This window comes from Pararge aegeria, chromosome 12, assembly GCF_905163445.1.
Source record: "Pararge aegeria chromosome 12, ilParAegt1.1, whole genome shotgun sequence".
NCBI lineage: Eukaryota > Metazoa > Arthropoda > Insecta > Lepidoptera > Nymphalidae > Pararge > Pararge aegeria.
The window spans coordinates 16,772,092-16,784,783 of NC_053191.1; the positions used below are offsets into that span (position 1 = coordinate 16,772,092).

Below are 12,692 nucleotides of genomic sequence, written 5' to 3' on the forward strand. Positions count from 1 at the left end.
AGGAAGAAAAAATATTTTCTCCCACAGCTTTATCAATTCTCAGAGCATTGGCGCACAAGTGGAAATAATATATGTGTAATAATAAACGGGGGTAAACTTCTCCTATTCCGTGTTCGCGCAATTTAGCGGGTGGGCTCGTTTATTATATCTGTCCCTAAAGATTATTCATGATGATTTATAGTAAAACTGGTGGGGAAATAGAAAACCAGTAGACCGTGCACACAAGAGCAGCCGCGGGCACTTCTTTTATTATCTAATTTAATATTGTCTTCGGTAAGTTCAATGTTAGCTTAGGTCATCGACTTCTAACTGTTCATAAAAACCAGCTACTTACGTGTACTATTTGCAGTAGCGAGACGCGATATCGCAAAAAATCTATTACATACCTATTTACACCGGTACAACTACTACGATAGTAATGATTTTCAAGTATCAAAACAGTTCTCAAAGCAAAATGAACCTAATTCCAGAATCAGAGAACACTATTTTGCACGCAAATCATAAAAGAATGCAAGCAACATGAATTGAAAAGAAAATTGTAGGCATGCAAAGGCGGCCTTTTTGGAAGCTATCTCTTATAGGTAGTCTTTTTTTACGAGGATATGCGGTGCGATTGGTGCCGCTTGCGGTTAAATAAACATTTGAGTACAGAAATAAATATAGGTATGGTAAGGTACAGACTACAGTGGCGTGCACTTCATACATGGACAAAAGCATGCGATGCAATACTAGTTTTATACAAACTTTAGGGTAGGCAGCCTAAAGTTTATATAAAACTCGTATTTTTTCTAGGAGGATTTTTGCCGTTTTATGCAATTTTCCTGCTGTATGCATACCCTGGTAAGAAACCCAGTTTAAAAGTGATACTTTTAAACTGGGTATCTTTAGTAGTATTTTCTAAAAACTGCAATAAAAACCGTTGCGTGGTTTAAAAACTCTAAGCGTACAAACGGCGAGAAGGATTTTGTTTTATACAATGCAATGATAAAAAATGATTTTTATCCCAGGAAAACTCAGCGCGAAGTCGCTAAATCATAAAGAGCCCGTAAAATACAACCCAAGATGTTATATTCATGGTAAGTAACCTTGGCCAAGATACTTTTGTTTGTTAGCGCGCCTGTTTCGCGGATCTTATTAACACTACATGACTCACTTGTCACGATTATTTTGAAATGTTAGCGATTGCACTTGACAGCTACGCCATAGTATAATATAAGCTAATCAAATGATTATAACTGGATTAAAACAGTTTCACATTTGATTAGTTTCCAGCGATGCCACAATATCATTAAGGTTTTTAGGAGGCTAATGATTTTGGGAAGCACTGCGTGTTGCATTTGCGTGTGGGAACTCCAAAAAATACTTAAAAAAGTTTAGTAAGAAAATTTTAAAAATTAATCTCTAAAAGCAGAACAATTATAAATGAATAATTTCTGCAAAATCTCTCAAGCTATGTACCTATAGAGTATATTTTAATATTTTATTTACTATATAGTATAGAGTACATAAAATATTATTTAATAAATATTATTTAAAAATCGAAATGTCCTGAACCTCCAGCAGTTAAGATCTATAAAGAGCAGAGAATGCCATTCTTGATTCAAAAAATATAAACTACTACTAAATCTATGGAATTCTTCATTGCGACAATAATAATGTATTTTCCTTCGCCATATTTCTGACTAAATGTTTGTATCCACTGTAAACTTTAAAACTATCTCCGGTGAAAAAAATTACAGAATTACCTCCAACGCCAATTATAAAGATTTTTTTCAAATTTTTATTAACATTTTGTAATAGTATAAAATTACTTTAATATAAGTACTTTTGAAGGGATTACTGATTATTTTGTGAAAAAAAACGTAGAATACGTCAGGTTGCGTTTTAGTTTGCAACCAACGATTTCAAGTACAAAAACGAAACACTCGAATTAGGTCAAAGATAAATCAATTTAAAAACAGATGCGTCAACTAAACGAATTGTTGAAATGAAAACCTATTATTACGTCACACGGCATTGTCACTTTTGTATTAAATTCATGTTACTAATATTGAAATTAAAACTTAATTATTTTGCAACCAGTTGCAACGTACTAATTTTAAATTTAGATTTTTTTTTTTTTCAAATTTTTAACATTTCTTAACAAAAATATAAAACACTTTTAAAAATTTAAAAGAAAAACATCCACCCTCCGCTTGCGGGGCTTTTGAATGCCCAAGCAACCGGCGGTCAGGGCTCCAGAGTGAGGAACCTCCTCACAATACGCGCCGTTTCAAGGATTACTGCCTTCTGTATCCGACCCTTGATCCAACAACCAAGCGAAAGCTTCTTAAGATGTTGGTCGAAGCTTTTTATTAGCTTTTATATTTTATTATTGCGGAAGTGGCAACCGATACACCGATCTTGATAAACTTTGGCACAGTGCTAGCTAAAATTTCACAGAGGGACACTACATACTTTACATCATATAACGGTCTGGACGAAATATTCCTCTATATAGCCGAATATCTCATTTTATTAACTGCATCCCTATTCTCAATCATCACAAACTCATTACCGGGCCATTACACAGCACGGGCCTCACAACAATGAAAATGGTAAGTAGTGCGGATTGATGAACACGCCTTTGAGAACATTATCGAAAACTCTCGATCATCCAGGTTTCCTCACGATGTTTTCCTCCACCATTGATGAAAGTGATATTTTTATTGCTTTCAACTCACATTACTTTGAAAAGTAAGAGTTGCGTACTGGGAATCGAACTCGGACCCTGAATGTGAAACCGAAGTCCCAACCTACGCTATCTAAAATGTTCCTAAATTATTTACATTGAATAACAAAGTTTTTCCCAAGCTTTTTGCAAACCTTGTTTGTGAGTAGGTACCCCCTACTCACAAACAAGGTTTGCAAAAAGCTTACTTTTGCAATAATAAAACATTTATTATTATGTGTTCGAAGTGTTTGAAGAGCAATTGATGTCATTGTCAAGTGTTACGACTCAGAACTACTTAATATTTTAATTTATGTAGCTGCATATTATTTGCATTACGAAGCATTTTCATTGGTTGATATAAAATGCATTCGGAGTGCAAGTGATTCCAAAAAGTATGCCGGAACTGTGTTCTTTTTTAATATTCATTCGGAAACCAATTCGGTGATTTTTAAAAAGCAGTAAGATTACCTCATTTTAATTAGAACACCATTGCATAAACAAAGCTACACTTCTCGGGGTATGTAAGTTACACTTCCTGCCGAATTATGACCTATTTATACGCTTTTCAAATCATAACACTGCGGCAGAAATAAGCATGCCGGTAGTTCCTACTATCCCGGTCGAGCTCTGTCACGCTCTTCTACAACTAAAAACATTAACATTCGGAATGCAAGAGAATTCAAAAAGCATGCCATAAGACCTGTGTTCCGAATTTGTCATTTAAAAACGGTGTGAAGTTAGACTAACTCCGGATTCGGAATGCCAAAAGATTTTTAAAAAGCAGACGTCCCACCCCACTGTAGAAAATCATCGCCTATCATGTTTGTAGCAACACTTCGCAACGCATGCACTGAACACGTCCTAGAAAATGCCGCCCTGTGTCCAATGTCTATTAACCTGAGAGGTATGTGCGTTACCCCATGTGACATATATATACAGACAGAGAGATATATTGACAATCTGGTTACAGCGCCCTCACAGGATTCCATTTCAAATGTAAACATTAGACTGACATTCTTTTTTGAAAAATATAACAATTATGTAATCTATAATTGAAATTCAAATTCAAAATTCATTTATTTCAAGTAGGCCTAATATAAGCAATTTTGAAACGTCAAGTCTGTCTGTGTGTAGTGACTCTACCACCGGTTCGGAAGGCAGATTCTACCGAGAAGAAGCCGGCAAGAAACTCAGCAGTTGCTCTTTTCCAACATTAACAATTTACATTTTACATTTCAAAATTCATTTTTCTATCTTGTGAGAGATGAAAGCGGAGCCGGATGCTTCCAAGCAACCTTGTCAAAATATATGACATTGTAATGGACTTGTTATTGTAAATAAATAAATAAATGTGCCTGTAATTACACAGCCACGTGCTTCAGAAATGATAATTTAATTACTCGCAGAAAAAGCATCGCAGTATTACTTCCCCTGACAAGCTCTGTCACAAAAAGCTTTACAATTACTAGAAATTCAGCCTTTGGTATAAAAGTTATCAAGGAGAACACACTGTGAGACCCAGACGTCAACATAGTTTGTATAACTCAGGTCTCCACGTCGCCCTGACCGAAGATTTAACCGTTAAGTTTTAATCGGCTTAAAGAGTTGTCTTTCAAAGAAATATGTTATGCGCAGATGGATAGATACTCACCGGGTCATCGAAAACTTCTTCAATCCTCGTGTAGATGTCCTTCCCACGTTTTTGTCGCACCAGCAGGTAGAGGTTCTCCACGCCCGGGCAGCATCGTAGCAGTTTTTCCACTAATATTTTACCGAGGAACCCTAAAAACGAAATTCCATGTAAACCGTTGAAGCAAGCATTATTTTAATTGCTTAAAAAGTTAAAAACACTAGGCTATCACCGCTGCAATGTAAGGCATGTTATAAATCAGTAATTTGAGAAAAAACTGTTAAGTTAAATAAATCAATATACTACGACAATACACACATCGCAATCTAGTCCCAAAGTAAGCGTAGCTTATGTTATGGGTACTAAGATAACTGATGAGTATTTTTTATGAATAATATACATAAATACATATAATATATAGATACACTGAAAAATGTTCGTCACACAAATATTGTCCACTTGTGGGAATCGAAAACTTCTTCAATCCCACGGCCTTGGACTCAGAAAGCAGGGTCGCTGCCCACTGCGCCAATCGGCCGTCACTAAAGAATAAATAAGTTAAACACTTATTTATTCTCTTGACCTTATTACTAAGTCTCCGCTGTCCGTCTGGTCTGTCTGGTCCGTCCGTATGTCTACTAGCGTCCGTCCGTCCATCTATATCTCATGAAACGTAAAATTTAAATAATCGATATAATAGATTTTTTGTGTCAAACTACAAGTTAACTCTCCACTGGCGATCAAACTCGGGACAGCGCTCACCGCTGAATAAGGGAGCTAATAAAAGGTATATTCTAATTTCAAAAATCCAGTCGGCGTAGCTTAGTGGAAAAGCGCAGGTTCAAATCCGAAATTTCCGAAGTTTTTATATGCATATTAAAATTAATGAAATTAATGGTTAAATTTACCTGTTGCCCCTGTAATTAACACGTTCTTCCCGTTATAGAACTCTTGTATCTCCGATAGTCTGTTCGCTTTATTCATGTTAACATCTAAGCCAATTTTGTCTATTTTGTCCATATTATTGCACTCTAGACAATAATTGTCGGCGTCGGAGTTTTTATCGATAGTCACTGTACCATTCTCGCTACATTTTTCTATGGTTTTCAAATTTTTCAAGTGGTTTCTTTTGATGATCGGCACAGCGCTGTGGTCTGCGGCAGCCATCTTGGTTTTTTTTATTTTCACTATCTTGATGTCATGTCTGAAACAAGAGAAAATCAAAATAAACTAACGTCAATAACAAAGGTTACGAAAGTTAGGTTTTAGTCCATCCGCCATCCGCAGCCTATAACGTCCCACTGCTGGGCCCAGACCTCGTCGTCATAGGGGGGACTTGAGTTTTAGAGCATAGAAGCACCACACTACTCCAATACGGGTTGGTGGGCTTTAACGACGATTATCTCAAGTAAGTGATAACAACCGGGACCAACGGCTTAACCTACTCCTGGCCTGGGGACGCTGCATTTAAAATTATTTAGCAGAAACCCCCCCAGAACCCCCTACCGAACCATTTTGGAAGTGATCCGGGATTCTAACCCAGAATTTCGTGATCCATAGTTAAACATGCTAACACCTTTACCAACGAGGCAGTCAGTCTATATGTCTACTGCAAGTTTTTTTTTTAAATTCTGTTATAATTAAATTTAAATATCGACTGTCTTTAACATATTTTTCACAGGCCTGCATTCCCCAAAAAATATACGGAATATATTCTTTTAAACAAGCTATAAAAAAACGGAACTATAGCTAGAAAATCTTTTTGCGGTACGCATTAACAAGAACGAAACGACAAGACCCCCGGCTTTTCTTTTCTGAGATCTTTCATCGTATTTCTAGGTAGATTTTCCATGAACTGTACTGTACTGTACTGTTTACTCATTCTGTAGTCTTCTGCAAAACATTTAATACAAAGGAGACCTTGAAAAGATCCTTGAGTGAAGGTTTTTGGGTTTTGACGAACCAGCGCGACCGTGCCTTTTTAGGTTGAGGTCAATAACTTGAGAAATTACAACGTAGTAACTTCTACCTATACTCTTACATAGCTCAGATAACCGATGGGCGTTGAGGTTCATGCTAGAATGGCGACCCCGCACAGGTAAACTTCCCCAAAGAGGTGGATAGACGACATCAAACGAGTCGCTGGAAACAAGCGGCCCAAGAACGTAAATTTTGGAACTCAATACAGAAAACTCACGTCCATCAGTGGGTTTCAATCGATTGAAGTGATTTTGTTTATACTCTTAAGTCCAGATTATACAAAAAGCGTAATCAATCTATAATAAAACATACTTTTTCTTTTTTTAAAATTTATAATTTAATGTTTTTTAGTATTATTATTTTTTTTTATTTGCAAACGTGGTTGGTTTGTTATTATCTCTGTTATCGTAGCCAATGTACCTACATTTATTGCTTTTCCCGATGCAGTCCCTGTAGGTTGAGTTTTTTTGAGTCGATTAGCAAAATATTATATTGGTTGTAGAGAAAATTGCGAGTAGGGAATTCAACGGTAATATCACATGTAAGTGATAATTACAGAGACCGATGCGCGACATCAATGTATCCTTCGAGGCTCAGGGATGAACACCGCCATTTTCCAATTCAATTCAAGATTCAAAGAGATTCAATCGCATGTATTGAGTTAAATTAATAATACTTATTATAATGTCGGTATAGCTAATTAGAAAGAAAGAAAGAAAGCTTTATTTGGATATACACACACTAGAATTAAAATACAACTTAATAGTCTACACAACAATAATAGGAACGGTGTGATCCCAAAATGGTCTTCACTCAGCATGTTTGCAGTGCCTGTTAAAGACACAGCGCTGATCTTCCGTGAAGCCAGACGTGACGTAATTAGACAAATATTTTATTGCACTAAAAATTCCTAGACCGAATAAAATGTATTTTGTAATTGCCATTTCTTCAATTTAAATCTTTTACTTGGTAGAATTTTACAAAGTACATAGTTGTTCAAAGACCAACTTTATTAATATCATCCTATTAACGGCCCACTACAGAGCACGTATCTCCTATTAGAATAAAACCTCTTCTTAAAAAAGGGTCTCAGGCCGCAGTCTATAATGCTGGCCATGTGCGGATTGACAGACTTCCCACACTTTTAACACTATAGAGAACTCTTGGACATGCAGGTTTCCTTCGAATGTTTTCCTACATCGTTAAAGCAAGTGTGTGGAAATTATTTCATTCAAATCGCAAACCGGTACCACCGCTATTTTCTAAAGCTCCAATTACTGAACATCAAGACCTGAACAGCCCGATTTTATCTTTCCAAGTTGGAGTTGGAACTAAGAGCGATCAAGTTAGCTTAACTTCAGGGTTCAGTGTTGCAGTTTGAAAAAATTGCAAAACGTGTTAAACTTGGTTTCCAAAGTGAACGATCTAATCATTCCAAACCGACGATCTTGAATTTGGAATGTAGAGATAAACCGAAACCATTTTGTTTTTTTTTTTTGATTAATTATTGATAAGTTATTGTCTATTGCCTCAAATGTAAACATGCATAAAAAATTAATATGTTTGAGCCAATTCGTGAAATTGAGAATGCCTTTCCACAAGACACAATGCATGCTTTTGAAGAATTGTGGAAAGCATTTCCAGGAAAATAGCTAGGCATTTTAAAATCACTGTAAAATATTATTATCTTACTCAATGAAGACTTTTATTAGTTTTTTATATATTTTTTAATGCATTCATGGCTTGATATAATAAAATATGATTGATGGTTTTTATATTAATGCTGTTTATGTATAAAACTGTAGTTATTTGAATGTTGGTTTATTTTACTCCAACTATTTGTTCTCACTCATGTTAGTATGCTTGCCTGGCAAAGATTTTTTTACTAAGTGATAAAGCCGCATTTTGTATTCTACTTCCGTCTCTGTTTTTCTTTTCTTCCTTTATTTTCCTAACTTTGTAGTGGTGTACAAAAAAAGAGTACAAATAATAAGAAATAATAATTTGAAATATATACATGTATCACAATATTTTATAAAAAAAATGCTTCTCAGGTTTACAAAACGTTTTTTTTAATAATTAGAATTTATAGAGGTTTAATTGGTTATTTAAATGTTACAGAAAAATAAATAAATTGAAATTAATTGGTTTGTCGATATAGGATGTTCTCAAGTAGATTTTAAATAGGTATGTATATAGTTGTTAGTTACTTAAAATTTCGTTGACAATGATTTATTTAGAGGTTTTTAGTGCCCTGAATTGTTGCTGAATATGTAAATAAAAAAAATATTATCATTTTCATTCATTCGTTGCAAAATATTTGCAGTGAGATTGTACACAAAAAAAAAACATTTTTCTAAAACGAATTCCGGTGCCATTAGAAAATTAATATTATTATAAAACTATTATTATATAAAACTTTTATATATTACTATTAAAACAAAATTACAAAAAAAAAAAAAAAATTGTAATTAATTATTATTCCAATACAAATCTCCTTGATTAATTAAGGCATTAATATTGACCCTAAACTCTTAATTTTTAGTAATTTAAAATTTTTTTTTCTTACTCTTGTGCTGTGGTGGGCCGATTATGGGTTTATATAATGATTGTCAACCATAGTTAAATAAGAAAATCTATTGCCAAATAAAGGCATAGCAATTAAAATTATTTTAATATAATTTTTTAGTACATACAATTTAAATATGAAATAAACGTCTAAAATCTTTTTGAAACCAATAATACCTACACGTACAACCGCCGTTTTGATCACTTTTCAAAATCAAGTACTTAAATAAAAAGTCCTGAAAGTTATGTTGAATATATTAATTAAATCGATTATTAACAAATACAATAAATACTATTATCGTTATAAATTAAAAGCAATAAATCTGTCACATACACTTAAGTTCAGGGTTGGCACACGTCGGTTTCCACTGTGATCACAGATTCAAATAAGGTATGGCGCGAATGACTGAAGCTTTAAAAGTACCCTAACGTTATTTACTAATTATGACGTAGTTTACGATGTAGCAAGTAAAGTTTACGTTAGGTAAGGTTAACCTTACACGTTTTATAGTTAACTAGCTGTTGCCCGCGACTTCGTCTGCGTTTGATTTTGTTTTTTGATGTGGCATTCAATTTAGTCAAAGTTCTTAAAAAAATATCAAGTATTCAGTATCGCTAAGCCTTAAATGAGGGGTTTGCTGCTGTCTGCTGAGGAGTTCTGTCCGCTATCTCCAACCACATTCATCAGATCTACACCAAGTTTGGGCAAAATTAAACACATAACCTCTATAGCACAAAAATAATTGATTATTCGGTTATAATTTGACGGAGTTATGGTGTAAAATCGTCAAACACTGAAAGTGTGTCCCCTCTCCCAATGTAACCGAGCTTAATGTCGAGATAAAAAGTATCCTATATCACTTCTAACACTTCCAAGAATATGTGTACAAAGTTTCATGAGGATCGGTTAAGAAGTTTTTGCGTGAAAGCGTAACAAACAAACTTACATTGACATTTATAATATTAGTAGGGATGTGCTGAGATTGAAACAAACTATTAATGATCTATGCTGTTCTTCACAGCGATAAAAGCATACGTTATTTTTATCAATTGCTCTGACTAAATTATCGTTTCGTTTCATACGATTCGGTAAAATTTTCCCATCCTGTAGAGACCTTTGCCAAATTTATATTCATCATAATCTATCCATTCACCATCCACAGGGCTCGTGTCTTCACTCAGAATGAGAAGGGTTTATTTAGGTCGCAGTCCACGCTGGCCAACTGCGGATTGGTGACTTCACACGCCCTTGAGAACATGAAAAACTCTCAGCCATGCAGGTGGGCGGAAATTCCGATTTCCTAACTCCACCAGGGCTAGCAGGCAGGAGGCCAAAATTATTTCGTCCGATTATATCCTGACTGGGGATACAATTAACGTGACCACCTGCTAAAGCACGGGAACATGGAATAGGAGAAGTTTATCCCCGTTCATCATTCATAATTCATAATTCTTTTATTGCATAAACTGCACATATAATGGTCTTATGAGTTAAAAGTTTGGGGCTTACAGTTTGCCATTTCAGGCGTGCAATATTATTTAAGCAGTGTTAGTTTATAAGTTGTAAATAGTTACTGAACTTATAAATCATATTAAAATATTAAAAATAAAATCGTATTAAAGCATAACATTTTAACTGAAACAAAAATTATATAATTAAATTATAATCATATAATAATATACCTTGGCCAACGAATTAGTTTGGCCATCCAAAGGGGCAATGCTGCCAGCATCTTAGGAACTGTGCCTCGCTGCGGTTTCGAGGACGTTTGAGATTTTATTTAGTTTTAAATAGTTTATTTTAGGTTATATTTATAAAACAATTATTTTATCTCACTTTGGATAATTTAATAAATATGTTTATTTAAATATTGATCTCAATTATTACAACAAATGTCATTTATTTATTTATTCATAGCCAACATTTCATTTACTGAATAATAAATCGCAATTAATTATTACACATAATATATTATTTGGATATTTTTTCCAATCGTGCCCCAGTGCTCTGAGAGTTCATAAAGCTGTGGGAGGCGATAAATTCTTATCCTTTCCCCGGGGAGATAATTATCTCCTGGCCATGCTAGCCGTCAGGGCTGGTACGGAATATTTAATAATCGGTAAACTAAATAACTACTTTATCAATTGTTGGCTTGACCCGGGATTCGAAATTCAAAAATTCAAAATTCAAAATTCATTTATTTCAAGTAGGCCTAATACAAGCACTTTTGAAACGTCAAGTCTGTCCGTGTGTAGTGACTCTACCACCGGTTCGGAAGGCAGATTCTACCGAGAAGAAGCCGGCAAGAAACTCAGCAGTTGCTCTTTTCCAACATCAAAAATTTACATTTTATATTTTAACATTCATTATTCTATCTTGTGAGAGATGAAAGCGGAGCCGGATGCTTCCAAGCAACCTTGTCATTAAGAACGAACCCTGCAGTACCTCGTACTACTTATGTAGATGGAAATAACAGACAATCTATATCTTTACTCTATATTAATATTATTAAAAGTTTTTGAGTTTGTGAATCTCTGGACCGATTTTGTTGAATATAAAGAATATAAAGCCATTATTTGTAAATGCCATAAGCTATATTTTAACCAGAAAACTAAAAATAACTTTTCGTGGTAGTTGGATTTGCAAAGTAAGATAGAAAAAACGGTCGAATTAAAACGTTTCTTTCGAACGCTGCCTTAACGATGAGAGGTATATGATTGAGTTCTATAGAAAAGTTATAAAGCTGGATAATAATGCCTATTAAAAAGTCCGCGACAGCATACGTATAACCTTTATGTATTTAAGTAACAAAAACAGTTTTTTTTATATTATGAAAATTATTAAAATCGTTAAGGTTTATTTGTCATATCAAAAATTATGATTTTTTATCAAAATAAGTAAACTTATCGTCACTAGTATTTAAAACAAAACACTTTTCTCTTTTGCATATAACTTGGACGAATAGTTAAAGAGATAATACGAGATATGTATGGAACCACGACCATATCGTAATCTTTTGAGTGATATTAATGTTTTTATACGGTTTTTTTATGTTCAACATGCCAATCTATTTAGAAATAATCTATGTTCACTTATTAAGAGTTGGAACTCCTGAAGGACCGTGTAATATTTTTGTACCAAGTAATAATACTACATAATGGATAGAAGCAGGCGTTTATTTGCGGAATTGCTTGATTTGCTTGCTATACTATGCGAAAAGAAGGAGAATCTTTATAACGTTATTCCTAGTTGCTTAAATCTTTATACTCCACACCAAAAATATCTTCAGCAACATTACGCACTAGCTACGCTACTTCCATGAATGACCACGCTACTTTCGTCAATGAGAATATTGCAAAAACTTCATAAAAGATCCTTTTTCAGAGATTCCGATGCGTGCGATGCGTGAACGGTAAACGTTACGCCATAACGATGGAAGCATACAGTAGTTGTGACAGAATTGATCCCTCTTTAAAAGTTCTAAAAAACAATCCGCGACAAGATGACTATTTTTTAAGGTTGACTCGCGGACGAAGTCACGAGGAACCGCTAGTAATTAGTTTTATATATAATAATAATATTGAGTGTTTTTTATTTATTTTTCTATTTTTATTTGCTTCAGACTACTAAGTCCATAAAAAACACATAAAAAGTATAAAAAATGCTTATAATAAATGAAATCTACGAAGGATAAAAAGGAAAAATCTTAGGATACCTACCTGCTATACATTAATAGAAACGTTTACACATAAAACATCACTTTCTTCAACTGTAAAGTAAATCATCGTGAGGAAACCTGC

At 34.2% G+C, this 12,692-nt stretch overlaps 1 protein-coding gene across 3 annotated transcripts in view; it reads right to left on the reverse strand.

Moving 5' to 3' along the window:
* The window catches only part of LOC120627968 (fatty acyl-CoA reductase wat-like), a 62,476-nt gene that overhangs the window by 17,236 nt on the left and 32,548 nt on the right, over positions 1–12,692 (reverse strand). Inside the window, exons 1-3 of one of the 3 annotated variants that reach the window (XM_039896105.1) lie at positions 9,226–9,281; positions 5,252–5,547; positions 4,365–4,495 (exon numbers count right to left, since the gene is read on the reverse strand). In XM_039896105.1, coding sequence (XP_039752039.1) covers positions 4,365–4,495; positions 5,252–5,510 — 390 coding nt within the window. In that variant the 5' untranslated portion in view covers positions 5,511–5,547; positions 9,226–9,281. Of the gene's footprint in view, positions 1–4,364; positions 4,496–5,251; positions 5,548–9,072; positions 9,092–9,225; positions 9,282–12,692 lie in introns of those variants that run through there. The other 2 variants (XM_039896106.1, XM_039896107.1) reach the window with 2 other exon arrangements.